This window comes from Artemia sp. Qi Xiang Cuo, chromosome 3 (assembly GCF_049724085.1).
Source record: "Artemia sp. Qi Xiang Cuo chromosome 3, ASM4972408v1, whole genome shotgun sequence".
NCBI classification, from domain to species: Eukaryota; Metazoa; Arthropoda; class Branchiopoda; order Anostraca; family Artemiidae; genus Artemia; species Artemia sp. Qi Xiang Cuo.
In genome coordinates this window covers 58,015,283-58,028,501 of record NC_142796.1, presented here as the reverse complement: position 1 = coordinate 58,028,501, position 13,219 = coordinate 58,015,283, and the positions used below count along the sequence as shown (strand labels likewise).

The following is a 13,219-nucleotide window of genomic DNA, read 5'->3' as shown; positions in this document are numbered from 1 at the left end:
ACACACATAGCATAGAAATCGACATCTATCATCTTATATTTGAACTCCTAGAGTCGAAAGATCTGCTGAAAGATATCTGAATATATCTTATAAATATCAGGCAATCAAGCCAGTAGCTCTGTAGCCCACAGAGTGAAGCAGAAGGAAAAGGGCTAAATAGTTTTACTGAAAAGCCCGCCTGCTGTTAAATAGAAGAAGAAGAAAATAATCTTCAGCTGCTGGGTCAATGGGCTGAGGTCTGGCTTCTTGAATTCAATGTTGCCAAGTGCCATATCATTCTCTTTGGTAAACTGAATCATTGCTGCTCTTATTTTTTCTTAGGTCACCCACTCTCCTCTATAAATACTGAGCAAGATCTTGGTGTCACTTTTGACAATGAACTGAAATTCAGCACTCATGCCAAGAGGTCTGCTGCTGGGGCTAGTTTAACCTTGGGACTAATTAAGTGTACTATTTCTTCTTGTTCCCCTAAAGTCATCAGTCTTCTTTATAAGGGACTTGTGCATCCTAAGCTTGAAGTTGAAATATCTCTTGCCTCTCCATTTTTTAAAAAAAGACATAAAAGTTTGTGAAGATGTGCAGAGATGTGTTACTAAAGTGATATCTGGCATGCAAGAGCTTTCCTACACTGTAAGACTATCAAAGGTGAATCTCTCTACACTTGTTTACAGGAGAAATAGAGGGGATGCCATTTTAACCTTCAAGTTATTGAAGGCTAATATTCTCCCAGCATTATTCCTTACTTTTGGTACCAATTCAAGAACTAGAGGTCATCACCAGAAACTTCTCAAGCAGTCAACAATTTTTAGAGTCCATATTCAATCCTTCTCAACACATATTGTCAATAATTAGAACAAACTATCTAATGAAACAGTTACTGCTGAATCTGTTGATGTTTTTAATTGAAGGCTAGATGCTGAGTGGTCCTCCAGAGAGTGTAAACTCAATTGGGATGCTACTGAATATGCAACAGCACCTTGTCACCAGTGAACCTGCATACAACTAGTCATCATTCCAGAGTTCTACAAGGAGAAATCTTTAGATTGCTCCTAGTTGCAATTTAAGGTAATGTTATCTGGGGAATAGTCAGTGATCCAGGGATCATTATCTTTCAAGGGGTGGCTCACATTTGCTGCAGTTGGTTTGAGGGTGGATTCTTGGGTAATTGGGGGAGCTGATAGTGAATATCAGGGTAAACAAGTTTGCACGCATGTAGAACATGGTCATTTTAGCCAATAACAATATTATACTGCTAATAATTTTTTTACACATTAAAATACAATAAACTAAAAACTTTATAAACTGGAAATATCCTGAATCCTAAGAACAAGTACTTTCACCTGGTATTTTTAGTTTTTCCCCACATTCCTTATTTGTTTTTGGTTAACCCCTATTTAATTTTGAAAATAAGTTTTTTTTAATACACTTTTCCTTAGTTTTTTAGGTTTTTCTAAAAATTTTCCCCAAATAAGTGTATTCTTTTGTGCTTTACTTGAATTTTGCATGTCATTAAGAGTCAAATCATGTGCCTCTTCCAAAAATCTTAATTCTTGAACAACTATTTATTTTTTCTGTAGTAGAATATGTACCATCTGGCTCACATAGGCTCATATACAAGCCTCAAGGTGGCAAAGCCATATGAACATGTGGTGCAGAGGACATAATAAATGAAAAATAAAATCAAATAGGTGACTTAAAATGAGGATTTTGTCAGCCAGTAGCAAACTATGAAAATGAAAAACAAGCAAATATTTTGACAAGGAGCTATGCCAACTCATCCTCAGTGCTCAGAAAAAAAAGAACAAAATCTAATCTTTTAAAGCAGACTCTACAAGAAGAGAATTTTTTTTTCAGTCCACTGAGGATGACTTGACAGTCAAAATATTAGGTCCTTGTCAAAATATTATGCTTGTTTATTTTTATGTTGTTTTTTTTTTGGCTGCTGGCTGACAGAATCCTCATCTATTTGATTTGATTTTTCAGTTATTTTATATCCTTTCTTTTGTGTTTCATATGTTACTGTGCTATGAACCAGGTTAACATACCACTCAATGCATTTTTCATGCTCTTTTCAAATATAATGATCATTTTACTCAGGAATTCAAATTAAAGCCCTTTATGGACCCTTGAAGTTGAGGGAGCTAGTATTTTCCCCTGAAAATTCCCTGTATGCAAAATTTAGCAGTAAAATAGAAAGCACAAAATAGGTACCTCAAAATGTCAATCAGCCACCCATTAAAAGTTATGAGCCTGAGAAAAGTTTCCTGATTTTTGAAAAATCCTAAGAACAAACAAACATGATTTAGCTGTAAAGAGAACCAAGTTGCTATTAATTGAAAATTCTGAGAATGCCAGCCGATTTAAAAGTATGAAAAAACTGCTTTGAATTTCCAGCTGCACAGGAAGTAATATCATATTTGGTAGTGAAAAGACTATATAAGAAAAATTGTTAAAGTGGATGTTTGTCTTAAATCTAGATTTAACTCAGTTGTTTCAAATGATTTTCCATGAAATTATATTTGGTAATGCATAATTGCACATAAGCTGCTATAAAGGAGGGGTGGGGGTCATTTTGTAGCCTGGGAGGTGCCATAAGTCAAAAAGAGCACATTTCAATGCCCAAATTGTCTAATTATCCATGAGCCTTCAGATAAATATAGGAAAGGGTCTAGGATGGATTAGAATTAATCTAACATTTTCTTTCATTTAGACCAGTGGTTCTCAACCAATTTTGGACCATGTCTCAACTAGGCATTTCTAAAATCCTCATGCCCCCCTTGTGATTTTAAAATCTTTTTATTAAAAAAATTTACTTGTATTCACCTGAACAAAGCATAAAAGGTCACAGTAGTGCCAATTAGGAGTTTGGGGTAGGAGGCATGCCCCCTAGATTTGGAAACAGACCTTGTTACTTCTATTCAATAACTATTTTCTATTTTAGCTATGTCCTATATTGAACTAGCAAGACTGAATGACCAGTCATTTGCATTCTTCACCCCAGTGCTTTTGTTTTTTCTGATCCATTAAATAGCACTGCTAGTTTTTAGTTACTTTTCAATGACTGTTCTGGAATGTTAATTCTGTCCTCAACCTGGAGAATCCTAAATATACTGATAGAAGATGATCTTGTTTTGAAATGTGTGAAACAATTCCTCTCTACTCTCTTACCTTTTGTTGCAATTTCTGACTAGGTTCAGTAAAAACTAAGCATCAGCTTGTCAGTTTGGACTTTACACTAACGCTACCTAGCGGCGCTGCATTCTCGTGTTCCTGGTTGCATTCTGTTATCCAAGTTGCGTTCTATTACCTGTTACCTGAGTTGCGTTTTATTTGGTGTCGCCTTGATATCAGTGCCTGAAAGTTGCAAAGTTGCAGAATGCCACCAAAAAGGCTTCGAGAAAGGCCAAGAAAAGGGAAAGACATTTGCGCTGCTTGTGATGAGAGTCTGGATGAAGAATCTAGTGCAATGAACTGCGACATTTGTAAACAATGGCTTTGCATCGATTGCCTTGAAATTAGCAAACCTGAGTATAATCTTCTGACAAAAATGACAAGGAGATTAGGCTGCGAATGGAAGTGTCCTGTTTGTAAAGGTAACGCCCATAGTGGCGCTAGTGCAGCTGAAATACAAGCCATAGTTAACAAAACGCTTGAACCACTTGAACCTGCAATAACTGCTGTACAGGACCTAGATATTAAAATCAAGAATGCAGTTAAACAGTCATTTAGTGAATTCAAAGAAGAGTTCAAGAAAGACATTGATGCCAAGTTCAAGGATGTGGAGACTTGTATTACTTCGCTTGAGTAAGCCCTGGGGGCTGCTAGTAATCCTGATCTGTTACAAAAGCTAATCAAATCTCAAGTAGAATCTCTTAAAGATGAAATGAACCAGCAACTCAAGAGCCACGGGAAAAAATTGATCACTGAAGATAGAGACAAAAAAAGACGCAAATTAAATGTCCTAGCATTCGGAGTATTGCCGCAACCCAATGATGAGACATTCATTCGTGACTTCTTATGTAACGAATACGGCCTACAACGGATAGCTGTAAAAAATGTTTGCCACCTCGTCAGTCCCAATAACTCCAGGAATGAAAATGATTTGCGTAAGGCGAGCTCCATTATTTTTTCGGTTGATGAATTAAAAATTAAGAAAGTGATCCTGCAAAAGTCATATGAGAGAAAAGGAACAGGCCAAATTCAGTTTAGAAATGATTTTTCAAAAGCCAACCGTATAAACAGGACAAAGCTGTATGAAGTACTTCATGCGCGACAAGCTAATGGTAAAAAAAACTAGTCATTCGAGGCAACAGAATTGTTCCAAAAACCGTGCCCACCTCCACAGCGCCAGCTGCAATGGACACGAACTAGATGATTCTCAAAGAAATATAGATAGTAGCGTAAATAGCCCTGTGTCTTCTAATGTTGAAATTAGTACTATTGATGAATCAAGTGAATCTTTTTACAGTGCAAGATCAGTAAGCTGTATTCTTTCTGAGCAAACTGTTTTCATGAGTGATGATTTAAACCACAGCAGCATAGAGTCTGGGGAATGTAATGATCTGGATAATAGCCCGAATAAAAGTTGCACGCATTGGATGAACAATGGTCTGAAAGTTGTCTTCAGTAACGTAGATTGTTTAACGTCAAAGCTCCATGAGATAAAATATGCCGTTTTGACAGAAAAAGCAGACGTTTACGCTTTCTGCGAGATTAAACCTAAATGGACCAACACTCCTCTTGGAGATACCCAGATCCAGATACCCAATTATACCTTGGTCACCAACTTATCTAGAGAAGGAGGAAGAGGAATAGCCGTGTACATCCAAAGCTCTCTGAAGGTAGGAAGCATAGATATTAATTCAGATTATGAACCATATATTGAACAAGTGTGGATATCTGTCCTCCTGCCTTGTGGGCCATTTTACATTGGTTGCATGTATAGAAGCCCCAGTTCCCCTAGCCTTGAATCCTCTTTACTTGCTATGAGTACTTCAATTGATATTAAAATGAAGCTACGAGGAAACATAATTATTGTTGGTGATTTCAATCTCCCAAATATTCAATGGGTCAACAGATTTGGTTTTTCTGAAAATAGTTTAATAAGACCATTCCTGGAGTGCCTATTTAATCATTCTTTGTACCAGGCAGTTAACTTCCCAACAAGATATAGAAATAGCCAGAACCCTTTGCTACTTGATCTTCTACTAGCAAAAGACCAAGAGTCTATAATAAGCATCGAGCCCCTACCACCATTTGGAGCTAGTGACCACATTGTCATAAGTTGCAGTTTTAGACTGTATCTCCAAAGACTAGAATTTACAAAACACGTGTACACTGATTACAGTCTAATTTGTCAGGAACTGACTCAATGTGATTGGTCTTTCATTGAGAATACAGATGTGGAAGAGTCATGGACAACTGTAAAAAGAATATTACTGAAGGCTATTGAAAATCACTTCTACAAAATGGAAAAGGAAACCAATAACCCTCCCGTATATTACAAAAGAAATAAAAATGGCTAGGAACAGAAAAAAGAAATACTGGAAGCTGTACACAAAGAATCAAAACCAGGCTGACTATTACACAAAATATAAGCAGGCGCGTAACAAGCTTAGAAGTCTCTCCAGAAATATCACCGAGAAGTATGAGGAATCAGTGGCAGCTGCAACAAAAACTAACCCTAAGAAATTTTGGAGGTATGTGTCATCGGGTATTCTGTCACTCAACTTGTACAAGATGGATCTAAAATCTGTGACCCAAGGGAGATAGCTAATGCATTAAATAAGCAGTTCATTTCAGTATTCGCAGTTGCAGATAATGCCCCACTTCCAGACCCCCACAGTACAAAATTCAAAAAAGTATGCCGCCATCAATATTACTAAAGTAGATGTAGAGACTCGACTAAAGAAGATTAACCCAAATAAATCAACAGGACCTGACAGAGTGCCCCCTCGGCTTTTAAAGGAGACGTATGCAGTACTATCACATCCTCTCACCCTACTATTCCAAAAGTCCCTAAATACTAAATCTATTCCACAAGGCTGGAAGGAAGCTTACATTACACCTGTTCATAAAAGAAGCAGCAGAGATGAAGCCAGCAACTATCAACCAATTAGTCTCACCTTGGGAGTGGGAAAACTTCTTGAAGGCATAGTTAATTCAGCCATTATTGAACACCTAAATGCGAACAAGCTACTATCTCCTAGCCAGCATGGCTTCCGCCCCAGTCGATCAGTTGATACTAACCTCATTGATGCTTACGAGCATGTCACAGAACTTATGGACACAGGATCCCCAGTTGATATGATATTATTAGACTTAGCGAAAGCGTTTGATAAAGTATGTCATAGGAGGCTAAATTCTAAACTCCACGCAATAGGCCTCCACGATGAAGTCAGAAATTGGACGATGCAATTTCTTACCAACAGGAAGCAGGTGGTAAGAGTATTTGGGGATGGTGGATCAATTTTCTTCTCAGAATCAGCAGATGTAGAAAGTGGAGTACCCCAAGGCACAGTTTTGGGCCCAACTCTATTCAACATCTATATTAATGATGCATCTTCAATCATAAAGAATAAGATATGCTTATATGCTGATGATTCCAAAATAATCAGTCCAATTTATGACCCCCAAGTACCAAAGACATCCAAGCAGATCTCAACGCACTCTCAATGTGGGCAAAAACCTAGCGACTAGAATTTAATATCCTGAAATGCAAGGTCATACACTTTGGAGCAAACAACCCTCTCAGCCAGTATTTTATTGAATCCAATGGTGGTTATAAACAGCCACTTACGACCAGTCACTGCAAAAAAGATCTGAGAGTCTTAGTTGATAACAAGCTCAAATTCAACTTACACATGCAGTTTGCAGTAGCCAAAGCCAACCAAACTCTTGGCATAATAAAGAGAACATTCTGAACTACAACCCAGCAGTGATTTCTAAGCTCCGAAAGAGTCTGACCCGACCTAAATTAGAATTCGGGATGTCCATTGCCACGCCAGTTAACACGCTTGACCAATCGATTCTGGAATTGGTGCAGCGGAGAGCAACAAAATGCATAAGGGGTTTTCAAAATTTGCCATATTCTACCAGACTCCAGAGGCTCAAAATACCATCTCTCACATACCGACGTAAGAGGGGAGATGTATTGATGACATTCAAATTGATCTGCAACCATGATATCATCCCTGACTTATTCCAGTTAGATAGTTTGTCAAGAACAAGAGGGCACCCCCTAAAGCTCTACCAGAAACACGCTAATACCAGGCTGCGAAACAAATTTTTCTCCAACCGTGTGGTTGGCTTATGGAATTCCCTTAGCCAGAATGCAGTCATGTCCCCTAATACTGAAGCCTTCAAGTCAGCTGTTGACAGAGATTGGTGCAGCAAGCCATGACGCACAGTTTGGGATGCGCCCGATGAGCTGAGCCACCATCATCATTGACCGGCATCTACAGGATTTGTCCTTATCGCTGGCTAGTGCAATTTAAGGTAATTTTAAGGTAATCTTTTTTGTTGTTTTGAATCTGTAGTCAAACCATGAGTAAAAAGTGACAATAAACTATGTGGACTTTTTGGCTGTGAAAATTCAGAAGAAACTTCATTGCAAGAAACTGGCAATAATGTCAGTGCTTAAGGTTTTGGGTTACTGGACATAATTTCCCCTACCTGTGACAATCTTTCACAAGCAAGAGGAAGAATAAATGGCCTAGTTCAACATGAAAGAGTGGTCTGCATTCCTGAACCTCTTGCAGGTTCTAGTAGTAGTCAAGAATCTCTCTCAGATATCTCTATGATGTGTCCTGACCAACCAGCTCAAACTATTCTTAGGAGATCTGGTTTCCACTTCTGACAAAAAGAAATTCAGTCCACAAGACTTATGAATGGATTCAATACTCATAAAACTTGGATTCTGTGTTTTGTTTTGCTTGCTGCTATTTATCTAGTGGGGCTCTGAGGGCTAGGCAAAGTGCTGAAAAAAAGGCTTTCATCAAGACAGAAATTTAAGATAAAACACTTGAAACTATTAGTTTACTTACTTACCTAGAATGATCTCTTTTTAGAAATAGCCTACCAATTAGCCTAGGCCTATCTTATTTGGATGTACATATCCTTTCAGTGTTTTACTTTTATTCACTTATTAGGCTAACAGAAAGCTGATTGTCTTCTGATTTTACAAATGTTACCTTTATTGCTCAATAGGCTATTTAGGCCTATTCTATAAATCACAAATATTAAATACAATTTTCTTTTCAATTGCTTGTCAAAATAGAGACCATATTTTGAATTTATGATGATAAATTACTGGTGAAAACTTCACCAAGAAGGTTGACAAAAGGCAGGGATCTTGTCACTACACTCACATTGTATTATGCAGTAGTAAAATAGATGCAGCCTGAAAACTCATCTCTATTTTTTCTGGAATGCTGAAGTAGTGGTCTTTCCCAAAAAATGTCTTTTACCGCTGTGTATCTTACCTTAGAAAAGTACTCAGGCTAAATGTTGAAAAATTTACATAATTCTGGAAGTTTGAACAGAAAAATTGGTAAAATTCTACTTTAGCTACTTTTGACTATCTTGGAAAGGGGTTAGGTTAAGAAAATGAAACTTTCAGGGATGGGTCTACAGGCTAAAGTATGTCCTGGGAAGATATTTTGAAGTATCTACCTCCACTCCTTCTCCCTCTAGAGGGTACTGACCTTGGATGTCCTTTAAAAATATGTGTGTTATAAAAGCGGAACCTTACAAAATAGATCTTCTGTTTAAATAAAGTACAAGAAAAGTGTTTTCAGCTGCACAACTTTGCTCAATCCCAATTTATAAGGTTTTAAAAAAATGCAAATACATTTCCTGAATTTTGGAAATAAACTATTTATATATCTTAAAATTCTGCTCAAATAACTGAAATTACATTTTCACAGCTAAAGCCAGAGAAAAAGAAACTGATAACTGAAAATTAAGGTAAAATGTTGTTTTGTCAAAATTTCAATGGGTATAGAACTGTTATGTAGGCAAATTTTATGACCCTTTAGAGTGAGAACGAGTGGAGTTATGTCTTTCAGAATTACTTCCCGAGACATACTTTAGCCTGTAGAACCATTCCAGACAGTCTCATTTTCCTAACATAACACCTTCCCAAGATAGCAAAAAGTAGCTAAAGTAGAATTTCACCGAAAAATTATCTAAAATCTAAGAAGGCATCTTATTTAGAATTACTCTTCATCTAGAACTTAACCCACTAACCCTTTTGGACCCTAAGAATGTAGAAGCTCAAAGCCCTGTAAGTTTACACAAAGCAATTTACTCTGAACAGATTAAAGTGTATTTCTTACTTTACAATCGTTTCGAATAAAAACCATTCCATGGCCTGGATATACACTTGAAGAGCAAAAATAGCACTTTTCTATCCTCATTATTCAGAGGATTCAGAAAAAATACACGTGAAAAGTGGCTTTAGTTTCTTCCAGAATTGCTAGTTGTATTAATGGTCTATATTGACGTCCCTTTCGCCAGTCAAAATTGCAAATAGCGAAATCTTACTGAATCACGGAAACACTTTTTGCTGATCAACAGTTTTGGTGAAACTGAAAATCCCAGAAACAGCTATTTGTGTGAAAAACAACGCAGGATATACATTTTTCATGGTTCTGGCTCCTATAGTATTGAAAACTTCTGCATTTTTTGATCTTTGTTGATTTTTTTTTAACCTCCAAGTTTCTTCTAATCCATTAGGCTATTCCATTTGCATTAGGCTTTTATTTTGATGATCACGTCTGATATATACAAACTAGGAAACATAGTACGCTAAAGTGATTTGAGCGACAGATTGGACAAAGTGCTTGAAGCGTAAAGAACTTAAACTTAAAAAGAAGCCTTTGAAAATGAGATCAAAACCTCCAAAATTTTGCATTAAACCCCGACATCACACTAATTAATTAATGACCTGCCGCCGATAAAAGACGCACCGACAAGGAAATAAATTTTGGCGGTGTGACGTTGGTCTGTCTATGTTTAGCTTTTTGTTTGTGCAGTGATTTGTTGATTTCAGTGTACTAAGTAAGCTAGCATGCTAAGTAACTTTGTAAGAGTCTACCAATATTGATTATAACCAGAAAATGGGAATAGAGCTTACAGGCAGAGTAGGTAGTGGGAAATTTAAGGGGGTGGGGCCTAGGCCCCTAATAAATTTCGCAAGAGTTTTTTAGAGAGCTTATTCTCCCCTTTCCGGCAGTCCTTATATAGTTTGCAGCATAATCTGATAGCTTCTTTAAAGTGGCTCACAGCAATGAAAATTGTCCACTTGACCTTTAGATTTTTTATATTTTAATCTTAGGATAAAAAATTATCCGTTTCCGACCTTCAAGTGACTCAGTATGTTACGAAGCGGCAAAATACTTGGAATTCAGAAGATTGTAAATTGTCCTTTTCCATAAAAACTTTCTTCCTTCATACAAGAACATCATAGTGTCAGGTATTAACAAAATATTTGAGCTGCTCGGATCTATGATAGTATTGAAAAGGCAATAATGGCCTTGATTTGCATCAAATTTTGCATACTGAAAACTGAGTAGATAATACCTTCAATTGCCATTTTTGTTTAAAAATGCACATGAAACTTTAGCTTATAGCAACGTTTCTAACTAAAGAACGCCCACAACTAAGCCCACATTTTGCTTCTTTGATTGCTCACTGTTCAACTTTAGCGAAATAAGAGGAAAAATTATACAGGTGAAACCAATGGAAAAACAATAAATTTAAAAACGAATAATTTATTATTGGTCAGCAGTAGATCTTACTTTCTTAGTTTAGATTGAGCCAATTTGGCGAAACTACAATAATATAAATTTAACGAATTTCATATTATACCCTATCTATTCCAGAAATTTCACTTGGATTTTGGAAATAAGAGAAGAATAAGGGTAAAATCTTGTGCAAACATTCAACCAAATCCTTGACTTCTTTCATATTCTTGGAACGATTTAAAATTTTAATTTGGCTTTAACTATATTTGGTAACTAGATACATCTAGAATTTATAAATTGTAGTACTGAATTTTCGACCTTCTTTGCCTGATCTTGTAATTGGTATTAGAATGGGATTGAAATTTTGGACTGTCTGAGATTCTGCTGTAACTACTCCATTTTTCTCGGATTCATAATAATTTTAGACCAAATTTCATCTAATCTAAAGAAGTTTGTTGTAATACCAGCTTTTCCCTCAAATGGATGCCAGATGGAAGAGATATATATAAGATAAAAATCTTTTATACATCAGGTAATGAGCATGAAATATCTATATTTACCTAATTATAGAGCGGAAGAGGTCTTCTGCCATATCTCCCATCCAATTGAGTAAGCCTACAATTTGCCAGGAAAGTGTCTGATGAATACTCTCAAAAATATATAATAACAATATTGAACTACAATTAGAATCATAATCTAATATTCAACAAGAGATACAATTCTACGTTTTGGGTTTTCAATATAATCCGCCTCTTTGAAAATCTGCCTGTTAATATCATCAGAGGCAACGCTGTAGCGTTGCCTATAGTAAAGGCCATACGGCTCAAATGTTTTATTATTATTATTTATTATTTTTTTTCCCAGAGGCACTTCATATGGAAGGTGTTGTCATAGAAACTTCAAAGGGGGATCATTCGATTGGAAATCGAGAGTTCTAGTGCCCTTTTTAATAGTCGAAAATGATTGGCGGGCAACTAGCCCCCCCCCCACGCCCATCATTCCCCCAAACACATCCAATCAAAATTTTAAGATAGCCATTTTGTTCAGTATAGTTGATTTCCAGACCAAAAATGTATTTTTGAGGAGGACACTCCCCCACAACCCTTAGGGCAAGGGTTTCAAGTTATACCCTGGGGCCATATAAGGTTTTTATAGATGGCGTTGTTGTAGAAACTTCAAAACAGGCTCAATCGTTTTGAAATTAAAGGGATATTGCCCTTTTTAATAATCGAAAGTGATTGGAGTGTAACTAGCCCCTCCCCCCCCCCATGCCCATCATTTCCCCAAACACATCCAATCAAAATTATGAGATAGCCATGTTGTTCAGCGTAGTTGATTTCCAGATAGAAAATATATTTTTGAGGAGGACACTCCGCCACAACCCTCAGGGCAAGGGTTTTAAGTTATACCCTGGGGGCATATGAGGTTTATAGAAGGCGTTGTCGTAGAAACTTAAAAAAAGGCTCATTCGATTGGAAATTCAAAAAGCTATTGCCCTTTTTAATAGTCGAAAGTGATTGGAGGCCAACTAGCCCCCCCCCCCCCCCACTCCCATTATTCCCCCAAACTCATCCGATCAAAATTTTGATAAAGCCATTTTGTTCTGCGTAGTTAATTCCCAGACAGAAAATGCATTTTTGAGGAAGACAATCCCCCACAACCCTCGGTACAAGGGTTTTACGTTCTACCGTGGGGGGATATAAGGTCTCTATAGAAGGCAGTGTCGTAGAAACTTCAAAAACGGCTCATTCGATTGGAAATCGAGAGTTCTAGTGCCCTTTTTAATAGTTGAAAATGATTGGAGGGCAACTAGCCCCCCCTACGCCCATCATTCCCCCAAACACATCCAATCAAAATTTTGAGATAGCCGTTTTGTTCAGCGTCGTTGATTCCCATATAGAAAATATATTTTTGAGGAAGATACTCCCCCACAACCCTCAGGGCAAGGGTTTTAAGTTATGCCCTGGGGACATATAAGGTTTTTATAGAAGGCGTTGTCGTAGAAACTTCAAAACATGCTCATTCGACTGGAAATTAAAGGGCTAGTGCCCTTTTTAATAGTCGAAAGTGATTGGAGTGTAACTAGCCCCCTCCCCTCTCCCCACGCCCATCATTTCCCCAAACACATCCAGTTGATTGAAACTTAGTGAAACTTAAATTGAATATGCAAATCAAGTTTGAATCGAATAAAAATAACTACAAACAAGAGTTTGGATATCGTCTCACTGCAGAAGCCTAAAACCTACTGCGTCATTGGCGCTTTATTGAAAACGAATTATATTACAAATGTGTTCTTTTGTACTTAATATTGAAAATAAATATTAAAATTACAGTAAAATTTTGAACTGATGAGCTTTTAGCAATTAATATCATTATGCATCAAATATTCAGTTTAATTTATTAGTTCTTTTCATGATTGGTCAAGACAAATATAGTTTCACTACAAGCAAAATTTGGATACTGCCCCCTTC

The 13,219-nt window shown here is 36.9% G+C and overlaps 1 protein-coding gene across 1 annotated transcript in view; it reads right to left on the bottom strand.

Annotated features, from left to right (window-relative positions):
- The window catches only part of RpL24-like (ribosomal protein L24-like), a 40,137-nt gene extending 30,644 nt beyond the window's left edge, over nucleotides 1-9,493 (bottom strand). The window contains exon 1 of the mRNA XM_089087037.1: nucleotides 9,339-9,493. Coding sequence (XP_088943163.1) covers nucleotides 9,339-9,419 — 81 coding nt within the window. The 5' untranslated portion in view covers nucleotides 9,420-9,493. The remainder of the gene's footprint in view (nucleotides 1-9,338) is intronic.
- Between the last annotated feature and the right edge of the window lie 3,726 nt (nucleotides 9,494-13,219).